At 71.9% G+C, this 18,274-nt stretch overlaps 1 protein-coding gene across 6 annotated transcripts; it reads right to left on the bottom strand.

Annotated features, from left to right (window-relative positions):
- Positions 1–1,185: 1,185 nt before the first annotated feature.
- Positions 1,186–12,293, bottom strand: LOC140902331 (zinc finger protein neuro-d4). 6 transcript variants are annotated; one of them, XR_012156056.2, is made up of 12 exons: positions 12,247–12,284; positions 8,388–8,548; positions 6,848–6,955; positions 6,309–6,436; positions 6,017–6,106; positions 5,677–5,755; positions 4,620–4,754; positions 4,149–4,199; positions 3,321–3,357; positions 2,691–2,803; positions 2,158–2,239; positions 1,186–2,010 (listed from the first exon to the last, which is right to left on the bottom strand). XR_012156056.2 is itself a non-coding variant. In XM_073322305.2 (12 exons), exons 1-12 carry the CDS (start codon positions 12,276–12,278, stop codon positions 1,940–1,942), a joined length of 1,170 nt encoding a protein of 389 aa, XP_073178406.2. In that variant the 5' UTR covers positions 12,279–12,293; the 3' UTR covers positions 1,186–1,939. The 6 variants fall into 6 exon arrangements, 5 of the variants coding, with proteins under 5 accessions (XP_073178406.2, XP_073178409.2, XP_073178408.2 ...); XM_073322305.2 differs by having other exon boundaries at positions 3,238–3,357; positions 12,247–12,293; XM_073322308.2 differs by having other exon boundaries at positions 3,238–3,357; positions 6,863–6,955.
- Positions 12,294–18,274: the final 5,981 nt, after the last annotated feature.

Below are 18,274 nucleotides of genomic sequence, written 5' to 3' on the forward strand. Positions count from 1 at the left end.
TTCTGTACACGGCACCAGGCGGCGGGGAGCATTTGCAGCGGCCACGAGGTAAAAGCAAGGAGCAGCGTGTGCCGGGGAATGAACCTGCGCTTACTGCGCTTGGTGGGTAACCGTAAGAGCCGCGGGGCGTGCGATGGGAGAGACGTCTGTCACCCAGAGCGGCTCCTGGGCAGCTAGATCAGCGTGTGGCCGGTGGGGTGACCCCCCCAATTCCCTTTTATAGCTGCCTCCAGAATCCAAGCCCACCGCTAACAGCGGGGCTCCGGGTAGCCGCCTGGGGAGGCTTTCCTGGCGGCTTGCCCGGATATGGCCCGTTGTTGCTTTACTTCTTTGGCCACGCAGTCACGGGGCAGCAAGGTGCTAATTTCATGTCGGTGCATGAAATCTCTTGTGCCCCAGCGAGCAGGCACGGGCCAGGTTCCCGGGGGTGCTGCGCATCGCTTCCAATCAGCTGGACATCGCAGCCTCCTGATTGACCCTGCTGGGCGAGGGGGCAGCGCCCCTCCCCACCTCTCCTCGGGCTGGGGCAGGGAAGACCCTGGGCTGCAGAAACTGCCCGAGCCCGCGGCTGCTGCCTGTCCCGTCTCGGCCTGTTAGCTGCAGCTGGTGTGGCCAGTGCACCATGGCCCTGTGCCCAGGTCAGGAGCCCCCCCCATGGGCTGCCATCTGCTCAGCCATGAATTCAGCCTGATGGGAGGGCTGAAAATCCCCTTTATCCTGAGCACCGTGACCCCAGCAGGGGCCTGCTACCATAACATCACTCCCCCCTCTGGGAGCAGCCCCCCCGGAGTGCAAAGATTAACCCAGCAGCTTGGGGTATAATCCGGGTAAAAAGTAGGTCACACCTGAAGGCTGCACCTAGCAGCCCCCACACATACCACACGGGGGGCTGGGTACGCTGGTTGCTGTGATGGCCAGGGCCAGGGGGTGCTGGCCAAACTCCCTGTGTGCACCCCATCTCTGGGGGTGGTGGGGCTGGGAGCCTGGACTCCTGGCTTCTCTCAGCAGCTCGGGGAGGGAAGTGGGGTCGAGGGGTTAGACCGGGGGTGGTGGGAGCTGGGACTCCTGGGTTCTCTTGCCAGCACTGGGGGCGGGGGTGGGTCTAGAGGTTAAAGGGGGGGGCTGGGAGCCCGGACCCCTGGGTTCTCTCGCCAGCTCTGGGGAGGAAAGACGCCAAGGCCGGGCCATGGACCATGGTTTAATGCACAGAACAATCCAAGCACATTGCAGACGGCAGAGTACCAGCACGACACCATGAACGAGGGGCGGGGGGCGGGGGCCGTGCGGGCAGCGGGAATTGCCCCCGGGCTGGCCACTGCTCGAGCCCCCACCTGCCCCTGGCAGCTTTTTTTACCCCCCCCCTTTTTTTGAACCAGGAACAACAGAAAATAAACACCCACATCAAACAGCTTTAGTGAGGGGCACTGCCCCCCCCCGCGGTTCCTCTTGCACTAAAATAAATACACCCCAGCTGGCTGGGGGGGGCCCATGAGATGCTGCACCGGGGCCTGTGCCAGGGAACAGGGGAGCAGCAGTGAATGCACTAGTCCCCCCCACCCCAGCACTAAGGGCCTGGAACAGCTGGGGGGGGCAGTGCTCCCCCCCACACTCTGATGGTCGCCCCCCAGCCCTGGGAAAAGGAAAAACAAACAATTCTATTTCCACATCATGCAAAAGCCCCTTCCCCTGCATCCCCCAGCCAGTCGGGGGGGGTCTCTGGGGAGCAGCCCCCCCCGGAGCACCCAGGCCCAGCACGCCCCGCCCCCCCCCACCTGGAGTTATGGCTTTGAGGAGGATTTTGGCTGGGGGGGGCATAGGAGCCCCCCTGGGTGCAGGGTTTGAGGGTGCTGGAGTCTGGGGGCGCATGGCTGGGGGGTCCTCCCACTGGCTCTGGTCGCGGTGCCCCCCCAGGGAGCCCTTTCGGGGGGGGGCAGCGGCTCTAGGTGAGCGTGATGTAAGCCGAGGCCTTGTCCTTCAGCAGCCGCAGACACAGGTCACAGCTCCAGCTCCCTGTGGGCGGGGGGAGAGCGTCAGCCTGGCCCCCCGTCGGCCCCCCCGCCGGCCCCCAACCTAACCCGCAGCCCCTCCCTGCAGGGGAGCCCCGGCCCATCAGTCCCCCCAGCCAGCCGTGCGGGATTGGGGGAGCGGGGGGCTCACCTTCGGGGGGCTCTGCCATGGGGGGGTTCAAGCAGTACATGTGATAGCCCCGGTCGCAGTCGTCACAGAACAGCAGCTGGTCCTGCCGGGGCAGGGGGGGGAAGGCAGGTCAGTGGGGAGCAGTGACCCCCGCCTCCCCTGGGGGGCGCCCGGGGCAGTGATGGGACCCACTCCCAGGAGGGGCAAGAGGGAGGGAGGGGCTGGCAGGTTCGGGGGGGGGCTGGGGGTGGTTGGGGCTGGCGCGTACAGGGAGCGGGGGGCCAGCGCGTCCGGGGGGCGGGGGGGGCAGGGGCCGGGGGGCCGGCGCGTCCGGGGGGCGGGGGGCCGCAGGGGCCGGGGGGCTGCAGGGAGCGGGGGGCCGGCGCGTCCGGGGGGCGGGGGGCTGCAGGGGCCGGGGGGCCGGCGCGTCCGGGGGGCTGCAGGGGCCGGGGGGCCGGCGCGTGCGGGGGGCGGGGGGCTGCAGGGGCCGGGGGGCCGGCGCGTCCGGGGGGCGGGGGGTGCGGGGGGGGCCGCAGGGGCCGGGGGCGGCTCACGTCGTTCTCCGAGGTACCACAGAGGCTGCAGGATTTGCATTCGATGCACTGCCAGCGGTAGGTGCGCACGGCCGCCGTCATGTTCGCCGTGAACTGCAGACACGAGGGGTGACCTGCGGGGGGCACAGAGCGGGGGGGGGTGGGGGGTGGCCCAGAGCAAGCGATTCCCCCCCCACTTCCCCCGGTACCATCTGCCCAGCCTGGGAAGCCGCCCCCGCCAGGGCAGGGTGAGGCCAGGCTGAGACCCAGCAAATTCAGGACACCAGCCACAGCCGCAGCGAGCCCCCCAGCCAGGGGCCTCCCAGGCCTGGTCCCGTGCCCCCCACAGGGGAGCGAAATGCAGAACAGCTCAGCCTGGCCTCATTTGCCCCGGGCTGGGGGGGGAACGGGGGGGAAAACGACACCTCGTCCTCCGCGCGTGCCCAGAGCAGGGCTCACCCCCTCCAGCAGGGGCAGCGCGACCAGCCGCGCCCGGCTCTGTCCCCTGCCGGCTCCCCCCCGTCACACCCGCGCCCCCGGCTGCCCCGGCCTGGCCGGGGGTCGTTACCGGAGCGCCCGCAGTCCGCGCAGGAGATGAGATCCTCGGGGCAGCCGGTTTTCTTGGCGCCGCCGAGACAGAAATCACAGTACCCGTTGGGAATGACCGAGCCGTCCGGAGCTTTCTTAGCTGGAAAACAGCGAGCGGGGTGGAGATGAAGGGGGTGCAACAGGCTCAGCCCCATGCAGCCCCCCACTAACACTGCCCCCAGCCCCACCCCTGGCCCTGGGGCACCCGACACAGCCCGGTACCAACGTGGAATCCCTAGGTTATGCAATAAGCCAACCCCCCCACCAAGCAACCTCCCCCTGCTGCGAGCTTCCTCCGCACAGTGCCCTGGCAGACTGATGCTGCCCCCAGCTGCCCACCCACGGCCTTCCAGGGCCCTGCAGGCCCCGCTCCGGGGGCGGGAGCCAGGAGCCAGCGGGTTTTTGTGTTTTTCTCCCCTTTCTGGCTGGGAAGGGTCAGCCCAGCCTTGGCCCCGGGGCCAGACCTGGGCAGCTCCCAGGGAGGAATCTCACTCAGAGCGTTTTCCTCCCCGGGGCTGGGCGCAGTCGGGTTGAGATCCAGGAGAGCTGCTCCGGCGCGGCCACACACCGAGCTCTCGGGCCAGATGGTCCCGGGGCCTGAAACTGCACCCATCTGAGTCCTCCAAACCTCTCCCAGCAAACGGGGTTTGGCTCCCTCATGTCTGAGATCACAGCCCCATGGGGCACTAGGGGGCACTGGGCTGCAGGACGGGGGGCTCGGCGGGGGCCTCTCCCCTGGCAGGCAGGGCTGGCCCTGCTGCCCCAGGCAGTCACTTTCCTCCTTTCCAGGTCCCCTTCAAGGCCCCAAACTGGGGCTGGGGCACCGGGCCAGGTGTCGGGCCTGAGAGCCGGGTTGGGGGCCCTGCCCCCCCCGGGGTGTGGGGGGGTTACCTGTGTGTCTGCGCTGGTTCTCGGGGACCCAGTTCAATTCTTTGTAAAACTCTGATGGGAACAGCAAAAACCAGACAGAATGAGGTTAAAGCCAGCTGCCCCCCCCCAAGTCCAGCTCCCCAACAGACAGAGATTGGGGGAGTCCCCCACCCAGACACCCCTGACTAGAGCGTGGGCCCTGGGGGGAGGAGCCCGGTCTGGTGAGCCCCCAGGGCTCCCTGGCACCCCACAGAGCAAAGGGACCTCCGGAGGGGGGCTGGACATGGAGCAGGAGGTAGAATGGGGCCAGGCTGGGTCCCCCCAAAACTACCCCCCCACTGAACAATTAGAAACCAGGCAGCACCCCCCCCCCGCCAACAGTCACCCCGGCTGTGGGGCGCTGCAGGGCCCCTTCCCCCCCCCAGTCACCCGGCAGTGGGGCGCTGCAGGCCCCCCCCCCAGTCGCCTGGCCGTGGGGCCCCCGGGGCTCACGCTTGTGGTTGTTCTTGCGGGTCAGTGGCAGGGGGTGTCGCTCCGCGTTCTCCTCGCCGCCCTCCTCCTCCGCCAGGTGGGTGTGGGTGTAATGGTAGCTGAGCCCCGGCCGATTCTTGTAGCGCTTCCCGCAGACTGGAGGGAGGCAGGGTCAGAGCCCCAGACCAGCCCCCCCGCTTCAGACCCCCGGGAATCCCGCGGGCGGGGAGCTGAGGGGTGTGCCCTGCCTCGCCGCCCCGGACGCCGGGGTCCCATCCACACCCCAGAGCCGGGGGTCGTAGGGCCCCCCAGTGGCGAGTGCCCTGCTTTGCCGCCCCGGACGCCGGGGTCCCATCCACACCCCAGAGCTGGGAGTTCTAGGGCCCCCTAGTGGTGAGTGCCCTGCCTCGCCGCCCCGGACGCCGGGGTCCCATCCACACCCCAGAGCCGGGGGTCGTAGGGCCCCCCAGTGGCGAGTGCCCTGCCTTGCCGCCCCGGACGCCTGGGTCCCATCCACACCCCAGAGCCGGGGGTCGTAGGGCCCCCCAGTGGCGAGTGCCCTGCCTTGCCGCCCCGGACGCCTGGGTCCCATCCACACCCCAGAGCCGGGGGTTGTAGGGCCCCCTAGTGGCGAGTGCCCTGCCTCGTCGCCCCGGATGCCTGGGTCCCATCCACACCCCAGAGCCGGGGGTCGTAGGGCCCCCCAGTGGCGAGTGCCCTGCCTCGCCGCCCCGGACGCCAGGGTCCCATCCACACCCCAGAGCCGGGGGTCGTAGGGCCCCCTAGTGGCGAGTGCCCTGCCTCGCCGCCCCGGACGCCGGGGTCCCATCCACACCCCAGAGCCGGGGCTTGTAGGGCCCCCTAGTGGCGAGTGCCCTGCCTCGCCGCCCCGGACGCCGGGGTCCCATCCACACCCCAGAGCCGGGGGTTGTAGGACCCCTAGTGGCGAGTGCCCTGCCTTGCCGCCCCGGACGCCTGGGTCCCATCCACACCCCAGAGCCGGGGGTTGTAGGACCCCTAGTGGCGAGTGCCCTGCCTTGCCGCCCCGGACGCCTGGGTCCCATTGCCACACACTCACTGTCGCAGACGTAAGGCTTGTCACGGTCCTCCAGTGAGGGGGCGTCCTGCCTCTTCCGCATGCCCCCGATCCCGTAGGCCTGGGGGGCCGGGAATGGGGTGAGATGCAGCAGGACAGCACCCCCCCGGCTCCCACCCCAGGGCCAGCACAGAGCCAACAGGGGTGGGGATGCCCCGGGGGGCTGGGCTCTCACCAGCCCCCGCTCCCCCATACACCTCCCCATCCCGGCCCCTTCTCCCCAGCTCCCCGCACCCGGAGACCCCCCCAGCTCCCCACCCCCATACACCCCCCTTCCCCCATCATCCCAGCTCCCCCTCCCCCACAGACCCCCCCGCCCCACCTTGCCCTTGGCCTTGTTCTTGCGCCGGGGGATGTCGTCCTCCAGGTCGTCGCCCTCCAGGTCGTGGGGGAACTCACCCACCTGCTGCTTCTGCCACAGACCGGGGGGGGGGTCAGAGCCGGGGGGGTCAGAGCCCTGCCCCCCCACAGCACCGCCACGCCAGGGAGCCCCCCAGGGATGGGCTGGGGGCAGGGACCGAACGCAAGGGTGGCTCACCCCTGGGAGGGATTGGGGGGCCCTTGGGGGGAGATTGGTGCCCCAAGGGGGGGCTGCGGGGGGGGGGGGTCCTCACCTGACAGTCCAGCACCAGTTCCTCCTCCTTGAGCTCCGTTTTCTTGTCCCCCGTCTCGGCGCAGAGCAGGGCCTCCAGCACCGGCCCCTCCGGGAGCCCCCCCTCCTTCTTCAGGGGGGCCTCGCAGTCTGGGGGGGCATCACGTCAGAGCGGCTGGGCAGGGCCCCCAAATACAGACCCCCCCCCCCAGGAGCTCCGACACCTTCGGAGAGACCCCCGGTAACGCCCCACCGGCTGCAATTCACCTAAATGCCACCCAAACGACCTCCAGCCACGCACCGTGGTCACGTGGGGCTGTAATCAGGGGGTGCCCCCCACCCCTAGGCCCTGATCTCCCTCAGCGTTACCATGGAAACCAACTGGGCCCCCCCCAACCGCCCCCCTCCTCCCAACCTCAGCCTCGCCTGTCCCCCCCAAAGCCCTGGTGCGGGGGGGATGATCTGGGGGCCACAACCGGGAGGGGCTGAGAGCACCAGGATCAGAACCTCCCCCCATGCCCCCCCACCGCCCCCCCATCCCCCGCCCTCCTGGTTCCTTACCGATCTTGAACTCACAAGGCCTCAGACGTGGGTCCTCCAGGATGTTCAGCCGTCGTTTCTTGCGCCAGCAACGGGCCGGGTACGTGTAGATCTGCCCCGGGGCCAGGCCTGGGGGGGGGCACGTGAAATGAGCCCCAAGAGTCCCCCCCATCCCCAGTCTTCATAGCCCCACGGCTCGGCTGCAGGCGCTGCGGGTCGCGATTGGGGGGGCACCGGCAAGGCTGTGGGTCGGGGCGGTGCCCGCAGGTCGGGGGGGGCACTGGCTGGGGTGAGATGTGGGTCGGGGGGGCCACCGGCAGAGCTGCGGGTCGGTGGGGGGCACTGGCTAGGCTGGGGGGGCTGCGGGTCGGGAGAGGGGGGCACCGGCAGGGCTGTGGGTCGGGGTGGCGGGCACTGGCTGGGGTGAGATGTGGGTCAGGGAGGCGTCGGCAGGGGGGGCTGGGGGGCTGCGGGCCGGGAGCGGGGGGGCGCCGGCAGGGCCGGGCTGGGGGGCTGCGGGCCGGGCCGGGGGCGCCGGCAGGGCCGGGGGCGGGGGGCTGCGGGCCAGGCGGGCTGGGGGGGCGCCGGCAGGGCGGGCTGGGGGGCTGTGGGCCGGGAGGGGGGGGGCGCCGGCAGGGCCGGGCGGGGGGGGGCGCCGGCAGGGCGGGCTGGGGGGCTGCGGGCCGGGAGGGGGGGGCGCCGGCAGGGCCGGGCCGGGGGGCTGCGGGCCGGGAGGGGGGGGCGCCGGCAGGGCGGGCTGGGGGGCTGCGGGCCGGGCTGGGGGGGGGCGCCGGCAGGGCCGGGCCGGGAGGGGGGGCTGCGGGCCGGGCCGGGAGGGGGGGGGGGCGCCTGCAGGGCCGGGGGGGCTGCGGGCCGGGAGGGGGGGGGCGCCGGCAGGATCGGGCTGGGGGGCTGCGGGCCGGGAGCGGGGGGGGGCGCCGGCGGGGGGGGCTGGGGGGCTGCGGGCCGGGAGGGGGGGCGCCGGCAGGGCGGGCTGGGGGGGGGGGGCTGCGGGCCGGGAGGGGGGGGGCGCCGGCGGGGGGGGCTGGGGGGGGGGGCTGCGGGCCGGGAGGAGGGGGCGCCGGCGGGGGGGGGCTGGGGGGCTGCGGGCCGGGAGCGGGGGGGGGCGCCGGCGGGGGGGGCTGGGGGGCTGCGGGCCGGGCCGGGGGGGGCGCCGGCGGGGGGGGCTGGGGGGCTGCGGGCCGGGAGCGGGGGGGGCGCCGGCGGGGGGGGCTGGGGGGCTGCGGGCCGGGAGGGGGGGCGCCGGCAGGGCCGGGCTGGGGGGCTGCGGGCCGGGAGGGGGGGGCGCCGGCAGGGCCGGGCTGGGGGGCTGCGGGCCGGGAGGGGGGGCGCCGGCAGGGCGGGCTGGGGGGGGGGGGCTGCGGGCCGGGAGGAGGGGGCGCCGGCGGGGGGGGCTGGGGGGCTGCGGGCCGGGCCGGGGGGGCTGCGGGCCGGGAGGGGGGGGCGCCGGCAGGGCCGGGCTGGGGGGGCTGCGGGCCGGGAGGGGGGGGCGCCGGCAGGGCCGGGCTAGGGGGCTGCGGGCCGGGCCGGGGGGGCTCACCTGGCCCCCGGTGGGTCTTCTCCATCCAGATGTAGCAGTTGTTCTGGGCCACGCCGGTCTGCGAGTCGAGGAAGGGCAGGCGCAAGCTGCGCTCCGCGCAGAGCCGCGCATTGTAGCTGCGACAATGCTCGATGGCCTCGCGGTAGAACTCCTCCCCCAGGCTGGCGAGACGGGGGGTCAGGGGGGCTGGGCCGGCCCGGCCCCCCGACCCCACAGAGCCTCTGAGCTCCCCCCCCCACGGCCCGCCCCCCCCACGCGGCCCCTCCGCGCCCCCCAGCCAGGGAGTCTGGTGGGAGGCGGGAAGGTCTGGGAGAGCCCGGCTGGGGGGGGGGCGCAGTGGGACAGGCTGGGGGCGCAGGCTGGGGTGTCTGGGGCAGCCAGAGGGGGCAGGTTGGGGTCCTATGGGACAAGCTGGGGGCTAAGGTGGGAGGGTACGGGGTCAGGCTGGGAGATGCGGGGGGGTTGGGGGTGGAGGTTGAGGGAGCTGCGGGGCTAAATTGGTGGGGCCGGGTATCTGGTTTGGGGGGGCTAGGCATGACAGACTTGGAGGTCCGGCTAGGGCGGGGAGGTTGAGGGGCCGGGGGTGGGGGTGGGGAGTCAAACTGGGGGGAGAAGTTGAGGGGCTGGCAGGGGGGGAGGGGAAGACAGGCTGGGGATGCGGTTTGGGGGAGACCGGCAGGACAGGCTTGGGGGAGGAGGTTGAGGAGTCTGGGGGAGGTCTGGGGGGCAGGCTGAGGGGTGGAGGTTGAGGGGTCCGGGGGAGGTCTGGGGGCCAGACTGTGGGGGCCGGCTGGGGGGGAGGTTGAGGGGTCTGAGGGGGAGGTTGGGAGGTCCAGGGGAGGGCTGGGGGGGAAGGTTGGGGGTCTCCGGGGAGGCTGGGGGGGGGGGAGGTTGAAGGGTCTGGGGGAGGGCTGGGAGGGGAGGCTGTGGAGCCGTGGGGGGACTGGGGGGTCTCTGGGGGAGGAGGCTGGGGGGCAGGCGGGGGAGGTTGGGGGGTCCATGGGAGGTCTGGGGGGGAGGCTGGGGGGAGGTTGGGGGGTCCAGGGGAGGGCTGGGGGGGAGGTTGGGGGTCTCCGGGGAGGCTGGGGGGGGAGGTTGAAGGGTCTGGGGGAGGGCTGGGAGGGGAGGCTGGGGGGCCGTGGGGGGGCTGGGGGGTCTCCGGGGGAGGTCTGGGGGGGCAGGTGGGGGGGCCCGGGGAGCGGAGGTTGGGGGGCCCGGGGGAGGGCTGGGGGGGGGCCCGGCTCTCACTCACCCCTGGAGCGGCTCCTGCCCGGCTGAGCCCATCCCGCGCCCGCCCCGGACTCCGGCCCGGTTTCATTCATTCCCCAGCCGGGGGGAGCCCATCGCCCCCCCCCCGCCGCGCCCCGGTGCACGCCGGGAGATGCTGCCCCCCCCCGCACCCCCCCTTGGCTGCGGTCCCGCCCCGGGGCCCGTCCCGGGCTGCGCGAGGCGGCGCTGGGTGCAATGGCGGGGGGGGCAGGGGGGGCACAGCTGGAAGCGGGCAGAGACTACAGCTCCCAGCATGCCCCGCGCTTGACAGCTGGCAGGCCCGCCTCCCGAGGGGGCGGATTGGCTGGGCCTGGGGGGGGGGGTCACTCAGTGAGGGAGGGACCTGGGGGGCTCAGGGAAGGTGCAAACGGAAGGGGGGGCGGACCGGAGTCACAGCCCCCCTCTGCTCCCCCTTGCATCCCAGCCCCGCCCCCTCTGCCCCCCCTTTGTATCCCGTCCCGGCCCCCCTCAGTGTCAGGGGAGATGGGGGGGGGTTGTGGGTGGAGCCCCCTCCCTGCACCAGCACCCCCTTGCAACTGGGATCAGGGCAGGGCCCTGCCGTGGGGATGGGGCCAGAGGGGTGGGGGGCCCAGCTTACAGTGGGGGGGCTCAGCTGATCCAAGCACGACCCTTTCCCCAGGAAGTTAAAATGAATCTGATCTGACCACCCCCCACTTGGAATAGGGGGCAGGGTCCCCAAGGTCCAGGACAGACCCCACCTCTGACCTCCCACCCCCTTGTAGCATCTGGAGTCTCCGGCGCGGGGGGGGGGCTCCTTTACTGGACTGCAGGAGGTCGGGGAGACAGCAGGCCCTGACCTAACTCATTGGCCAGTCACTCCTGGGAACAGAACCCAGGAGTCCTGGCTCCCAGCCCCCTGCTCTGACCACTAGACCCCCCACTCCCCTCCCAGAGCTGGGAGAGAACCCAGGCGTCCTGGCTCCCAGCCGTCCTGGCTCCCAGCCCCCTGCTCTGACCACTAGACCCCCCACTCCCCTCCCAGAGCTGGGAGAGAACCCAGGCGTCCTGCCCCCGGGTGACCTTGGGCCTCAGTTTTCCACCTGTGACATGGGGCTAATGGCCCTGCCCTTGTCTCTTCAAGCTGCGAGCTCGGGACCGTCTCTCGCGGCTGGGGCAGCGCCCGGCCGGGCTCCGGGCAGGCACCTCCCGTGGCCCAGGGACCCCCCGCAGCCAGGGGCCCGAAGGGGGGCGGGGCGGGGATAATAAGATGCTAATGAGGGCCCAGTTAACCCTTCGGCCTCCGGCGGGGAGCTCTAAACACTAGACCCCCCCAGCTGGCGAGAGAACCCAGGAGTCCTGGCCCCCAGCCCCCTGCTCTAACTACTAGACCACCACCCCCAAGCTGGGGAGAGAACCCAGGAGTCCTGGCCCCCAGCCCCCTGCTCTAACCACTAGACCACCCGCCCCCCAAGCTGGGGAGAGAACCCAGGAGTCCTGGCCCCCAGCCCCCTGCTCTAACCACTAGACCACCCGCCCCCAAGCTGGGGAGAGAACCCAGGAGTCCTGGCCCCCAGCCCCCTGCTCTAACCACTAGACCACCCGCCCCCCAAGCTGGGGAGAGAACCCAGGAGTCCTGGCCCCCAGCCCCCTGCTCTAACCACTAGACCACCCGCCCCCCAAGCTGGGGAGAGAACCCAGGAGTCCTGGCTAACCAGTTTTGGCCCTGGCCCTGGGACGGGGTCTAACGCTAGCGCAGTCGGGACTAGTCCCAGCTCTGCTACAGGCCTCTAGCGAATCCCTTCCCCACTCCATGCCTCAGTTTCCCCCGACCCAGGAGCCGAGTGTCACTAACCACGTCACGGGGGTGCTTAGGACAGAACCATCTCAGGCCAGGCGGGGAGGGGTTGTGACTGCACCCCTCAGCCCCCCACATGCGGCGGCAGTGACCCCCCCGCTGGGTGGAAGACACCTGCCTAGACCCACGGCCCGTCTCGCGAGCGGGCGGAGGTGTGGGGCCAGAGAGGTGATGGGCGTGTCTGGGGATGGACGGACAGAAGGGGCTGTACTGGGGGGGGCAGGGATGGCTCTGGACGGGGACAGATCGAGGGGGGGGCTGGCGATGGACCCAGGGATCTGGGTGGGGACCTGCGTGGGGGCGTGGGGCTGAGGGACAGATGGGGCTGGCTCAGGGGCTGGCTGGCTAACGCTGGACGCTCAGAAGGATGTGTGGGGCTGGCCGGGGGGGGGGAAGGTGGGTGGCCGGGGGGGGGGAAGGCGGGGCTGGCTCTGGCCCAGGCCCCCCAAGGAACTTTGTCCCCCTGGCACCGCGACAGCCGCCCCCCCGCCCGCGGTAACTGGGCCGGGGGGCTCGGCCCCGCCCCCCGCCGACCGGCCCGAATCCGGGCTCCAGCGGTGACCCCCCCGGGCCCCCCGGCCCGCCGCACAATGGCATCTACCCCCCCCGGGCGCCCCCCCCGGGGGACCCGGCGCCGGCACAGCGCGAGCCCCCCGGGAGGGGATTCAAGCGGTGCGGGGGGAGGGGGGGGCCGCCGGAGGGGCGGGGTTTGGGGGGGGCATCAGCTGCACAATGGAGGCGCCCCCCGCTCGGCGCCCCCGGCCCGGTACTCACGACTTGAGCGGGTTCTGCACCGCCGCGGCCATCCCCGCAGCCCGCGCCCGGCTCGGCGCAGCCCGCTGCAGCTTCATTCATTCCCCGGGGCTGCCGTGGGGCAGGGGCAGCCAATCGGGGGCCTCCCAAAACTCCAGCTGCATCCTGGGAAACGTAGTCCGCCCCCCCCCCCCCCGGTAAGGCAGGCCGGGGCCGTGCACGCAGGGGGAGGTGCCCCCCCCGCCCGCAGGGAGGGGGCAATTCCACCTTCCTCTGGTTCCCAATGGCCGGGGGCTTCACTCCGGGGGGGTCCCCAGAGCACCGGCTGGGGGTGGCTCATGGGACAGGGCAGAGGGCACAGGTGTGTGGGGGGGGGTCATGGCAGATGGGGGGGATGTGAGCTGGGGGGGGCTGAGCAAATGCCAGACGGGCAGCAGCTTGAAGGGGAGGATCCCCCCCCCCTGCAATCATGGCAGCATCTAGACTGAGGCTCCAGCCCAAAGCACAGACCCAGGTCCCCGCCCCAGATAAGGGCCCTGTTGCCTGGGTCCCAGCCAATGTCCAGCCCCCCGGCCAGCCCCACCCCGACACCAAACCCCCTCCCGCAGGCTCTGCCTGGGCTGGAACACACCGGTCACAGCCGGCACCGGAGCACGCCCCACATGTGGGGGTCACGCAAGGGAATTGTCACCTGCTGGCCCTTTCTGTGTGCCCACGGACACAGCTTGAAACAGAACCCAGGAGTCCTGGCTTCCAGCCCCCCTGCTCTAGCCACTAGCCCCCGCTCCCCTCCCAGAGCTGGGGAGAGAACCCAGGAGTCCTGGCTTCCAGCCCCCCTGCTCCAGCCACCAGCCCCCACTCCCCGCCCGGAGCTGGGGAGAGAACCCAGGAGTCCTGGTGCCCAGCCCCGTTTCCCTGCCTGTAGCTGACACATGCCAGCTGTTGTGACTGGAGCCATGTCCCGAGATGGTCTGAGGCCTGGCAGGGCCCAGGCTGGCGTGGGGGGGTTTCTCCTGCCAGCTGGGGCGTTCACTGGGGGCATCCCAGGAGCTGGAAATTCCCCAACTTTCCTTTGCTGCAGCAGCTTCCCCTGGGCAGGGAGGGCAGGCTTGGCAGAGAGCCCATCCCAGCGACCCCAGCTCCACCCAGTGAGAGCAACCCGTATGGCCCCGGCCTTTGTCCCCACTGCCCTTCCGAGCCGAGCTGGCCGCCTGCTTCCCCTGTGCCCAGGGACCGCCCATGCCAGGCCCAGAGCCCAGCCAGCAAACGGGAGACCTGCCTCTGCCAGGCCCCAGCCTCGCTGGGATTGCAGCAGTGCCCAGCTGGGACTGGGGGCCCCGTCCAGACCCCGACCGGCCGGGGGCTGCACAGACCCAAAGGGAGACACACCCTGCCCCCAAGGGCTCACAGGTAGGATTTTTATCACCATTTTGCCCCTTGGGAAGCTGAGGCGTGGACAGATGCAGGGACTTGGCCATGGTCACATAGGGAGTCCATGGCAAAGGTGGGAATTGAACCCTGATCTCCTGGGTCCCAGCCCAGTGCCTGCCCCCTGTGATACATGGCGGGGCTCCACATTAAACAGCTGCCCCCCCCCAGGCACGTCTCCTTTAAGAGCCGGTGAGCATCTCTGGCTGCTGGTTACCTTAGCAACCACAAGTGATCCATTTCCTTATTCGAGATAAGGCAAATATATCTATCTATCTATATTTGTCTCCCCTCCCCCGCTGCAGCCGTCGCAGCTCCGGGGGATGATGGGAAATCTGCGGGGGGGGGGGTGGGGACGGCATCTCCTGTGCACTGGTTTGCACCCACCGGCGACCCTGGAGTGGGAGGAGGGGCTGGGTGATGGAGCCCCCATGGGGCACTGACCTGCTGCCCTGCCCATATCCCACTGCTGACACCAATACCCCCTACTGAGCAGGAATGGGCATCTGGGCCCGGGAAGGGCGGATCCTGGTGGTAGGGGAATCAGGGAGGCGAAAGCTGGGTGAGCACAGGGTGTTATGTGTTTGTTTCCACTCTGTAGCCCAGTCCAGTCCAGGAAGCCCCCCAGGGAGCCCAGCCAGCAGATCACGCCGAGCGGCTCAAACCATCGAGCGGGTGGTCTCCCCAAGAGTCGAAACTTGCTTGTACACTGGGAAAATTCCCTCGGACGGCAGGGACAGACAGTACCCCCAGGGGGTGCCGGTCGCGCCCAACCGCTGGCTTCTCTGCGATGAGTTCAGTCAGGCCTCAGCCCAGGTCCCAGCCCAGCTGGCAGGAATCGCCCCACATGCCCCCCATGTCTGGCAGGGGGAGGAGCGGGAACTGGATGAGCCGGGGAGGTGGGGGGCGCTGAGAGTTCAGGGCAGTGCCAAGGCTCTGGCAGAAGTGTGGGGTGGGGGGTTCTCCGCAGCTGCCAGGACTACCCCCGCACGGGATGGATTTGACATTGGTTGGGCTCCTTCTATTGGCCAGTGACCCTCTGGATTTCAGGGCACTGGAGCCCAGGGCTGGGCTAGCAGGGGGCTGCAGTTCCGGAGTGAGGGGCACCAGCAGAGCTGGGGGGAGCCTGGGGCTGGGCTGGCAGGGGCTGCAGGTCAGGAGTGAGGGGCACCGGCAGAGCTGGGGGGGGGAGCAGGGGGCTGCGGGTTGGGAGTGAGGGGCACCGGCAGAGCTTGGGGGGGCTGCAGGTTGGGAGTGAGGGGCACCGGCAGAGCTGGGGGGGGAGCAGGAGGTTGCGGGTCGGGAGTGAGGGGCACCGGCAGAGCTGAGGGGGGAGCAGGGGGCTGCGGGTCGGGAGTGAGGGGCACCAGCAGAGCTGGGGCGGGGGAGCACGGGGAGCAGGGGGCTGACAGGTCGGGAGTGAGGGGCACCGGCAGAGCTGCGGGGGAGGAGGGGGCTGCAGGTCGGGAGTGAGGGGCACCGGCAGAGTTGCGGGGGGAGCAGGGGGCTGCGGGTCGGGAGTGAGGGGCACCGGCAGAGCTGCGGGGGAGCAGGGGGCTGCAGGTCGGGAGTGAGGGGCACCGGCAGAGTTGGGGGCGGGAGCAGGGGGCTGCGGGTCAGGAGTGAGGGGCACCGGCAGAGCTGGGGGGGGAGCAGGGGGCTGCGGGTCGGGAGTGAGGGGCACCGGCAGAGTTGGGGGCGGGAGCAGGGGGCTGCGGGTCAGGAGTGAGGGGCACCGGCAGAGTTGGGGGCGGGAGCAGGGGGCTGCGGGTCAGGAGTGAGGGGCACCGGCAGAGCTGGGGGGGAGCAGGGGGCTGCAGGTTGGGAGTGAGGGGCACCGGCAGAGTTGGGGGCGGGAGCAGGGGGCTGCGGGTCAGGAGTGAGGGGCACCGGCAGAGCTGGGGGGTGGGAGCAGGGGGCTGCGGGTCGGGAGTGAGGGGCACCGGCAGAGCTGGGGGGGGGAAGCAGGGGGCTGCGGGTTGGGAGTGAGGGGCACCGGCAGAGCTCGGGGGGGAGCAGGGGGCTGCGGGTCGGGAGTGAGGGGCACCGGCAGAGCTGGGGGAGAGCAGGGGGCTGCGGGTCGGGAGTGAGGGGCACCGGCAGAGCTGGGGGGGAGCAGGGGGCTGCAGGTCGGGAGTGAGGGGCACCGGCAGAGCTGGGGGAGAGCAGGGGGCTGCGGGTCGGGAGTGAGGGGCACCGGCAGAGCTGGGGGGGAGCAGGGGGCTGCAGGTCGGGAGTGAGGGGCACCGGCAGAGCTGGGGGGGGGGAGCAGGGGGCTGCGGGTCGGGAGTGAGGGGCACCGGCAGAGCTGGGGGAGAGCAGGGGGCTGCGGGTCGGGAGTGAGGGGCACCGGCAGAGCTGCGGGGGAGCAGGGGGCTGCGGGTCGGGAGTGAGGGGCACCGGCAGAGCTGCGGGGGACCAGGGGGCTGCGGGTCGGGAGTGAGGGGCACCGGCAGAGCTGGGGGGGGGGGAGCAGGGGGCTGCGGGTCGGGAGTGAGGGGCACCGGCAGAGCTGGGGCGGGGGAGCAGGGGGAGCAGGGGGCTGCGGGTCGGGAGTGAGGGGCACCGGCAGAGCTGCGGGGGACCAGGGGGCTGCGGGTCGGGAGTGAGGGGCACCGGCAGAGCTGGGGGGCCCCCTGGCCTGGCGGGGGAGTTGGGAGGGTGCCTTGCGGAGGTGGGAGCTGTATCCAGTTTGGGGGCCAGGCTGGGGGAGGGGTAAGTGGGGCGTTTCCTGTTGCTGGATGAGAACTAGGTGCGGCAGCTGCATCCCCCCCCCCAGCCCCCTGGAGTCCCCCCTTCTCCCAACACAGACCCCCACCGCTGCCCCCAGTGTGACAGACCCGCTCCCTTCTCTTCTCTTCCCCCCCAACCGTGTCTCGCTGACCCCCCATATCCACCCACCCACCCACCTTTCCCCTCTAGGGGGTGCCGGGGGGCCCAGGGCAGAGGCTGGCAGGGTCGGGGGGGCAGGGAATGGGGCACAGGGCCCTGCCCCCTAGGGAGCGCTGGGGGGGCCCAGGGCAGAGGCTGGCAGGGTCAGGGGGGCAGGGAATGGGGCCCAGGGCCCTGCCCCCTAGGGAGCGCTGGGCGGGGCCCAGGGCAGAGGCTGGCTTGGTCGGGGGGGCAGGGAATGGGGCACAGGGCCCTGCCCCCTAGGGAGCGCTGGGGGGGCCCAGGGCAGAGGCTGGCAGGGTCAGGGGGGCAAGGAATGGGGCACAGGGCCCTGCCCCCTAGGGAGCGCTGGGGGGGCCCAGGGCAGAGGCTGGCAGGGTCAGGGGGGCAAGGAATGGGGCACAGGGCCTTGCCCCCTAGGAGGCCCCAAGGGGTCCAGGGCAGGGGCTGGCTCGGGGGTGCAGGGTGGTGTGGGACCCCCCGTCTGCCCCCCCTTGCAGCCTCCTTTCTCTAACCCCCACATCTCCCGCAGAGCTGCCCCGAAGCCGGCTGCGACCCCTGGGCCATGGCTCCCCCCCGACAGTTCCCCTGGGCAGGGGAAGGCCCCCCGTGGGTCCCAAACCACTCGCTGGGGGGCAGTTACCATAGCAGCATTCCCACACCCCCAGCAGAGCACCCCCCTCGCCGGGGGGGGGCACGGCCAGTGCCTTGGGGGGGCTGGATGGGCCATGCCTGGGGGGTGCAGGGGTGACGGAGCCTTGGGGGCCGTGTGCCGTGCCAAGGCAGCATGACCTGTGCCCGCCTGGCACCATCCACATCCCACGAGCCCCACGGCACCCGGCCTGGCACGTGGCCGGGCGCAACCCAGCCACTGGTTCTGGTTCAGGAACCGGGGCCCCCAGGGCTCCGTGGGGCAGCCGGAGATTTGGCACATCTGCCCTGGGGTGGGGCGGGCACAGGCAAGGGGGGTCCTGCCAGGGGGAGGAGGGGGGTCCCAGGAGAGGGGTAACCTGAGGGATGCAGATGGGGGTGGCGGGCAGGGTGCGAGTGGGGGGACTCGGGGGGTGTTTTATCATCTAGCCAGACCAGGCCCGTGCCCGAGCCACGAGGGGCTGCAGGGCCTTCTCCCAGGCCCCGGCCAGGTGAGGGTGCCGTGGGGAGATCCATAGGGCTGGACTCCGGTCCCCCCGGCCTCATCGCTGTGGGCTGAGACCCAGCAGAATCATCACACCCCATGGCTGGCGCCCCCTGGAGGGGACAGACCCCTGCCCCATTCCCGGCCCCCCTGAGCCAGCCAGTCCCTGCCCTGGGGCCGGGTGGGAGCCGGCGCCCCCCAGAGGGGACAGGCCCCGGGTCCAGTCCCCCCCAGCAGGTGAATGGGAGGTGCTGGAGGGGGGGCAGTGCTCCCCATGAGCTGGGGCCGGGGCAGGTGGCTCCAACCCCGGGCTGCCCTAGCTCCCCCCAGAGGAACAGCCCCCTGCCCCGTGGGGGGTCCTGTGGGGGCTGCTTATAGGGGGCCCCTCTTCCTGGTGCTGAGATGCTGAGGTGAAGCGCGGGGGGGGTGTTATACGGCACCTGCTTGCCCAGTATGGAGATGCAGCCACCTCTGGGGTGGGGCGGGGGGGGGATCTTGCAGCTGGACCCAGGGCAATTCCCGCTGTGGCGCCCCCCACCCCCAGGGGCCGGGACACCTGACGCGATCCCGATCCGCTGCTGGGGGGGTCTTAGC

Source organism: Lepidochelys kempii, chromosome 23 (assembly GCF_965140285.1).
Source record: "Lepidochelys kempii isolate rLepKem1 chromosome 23, rLepKem1.hap1, whole genome shotgun sequence".
Classification (NCBI taxonomy): Eukaryota; Metazoa; Chordata; order Testudines; family Cheloniidae; genus Lepidochelys; species Lepidochelys kempii.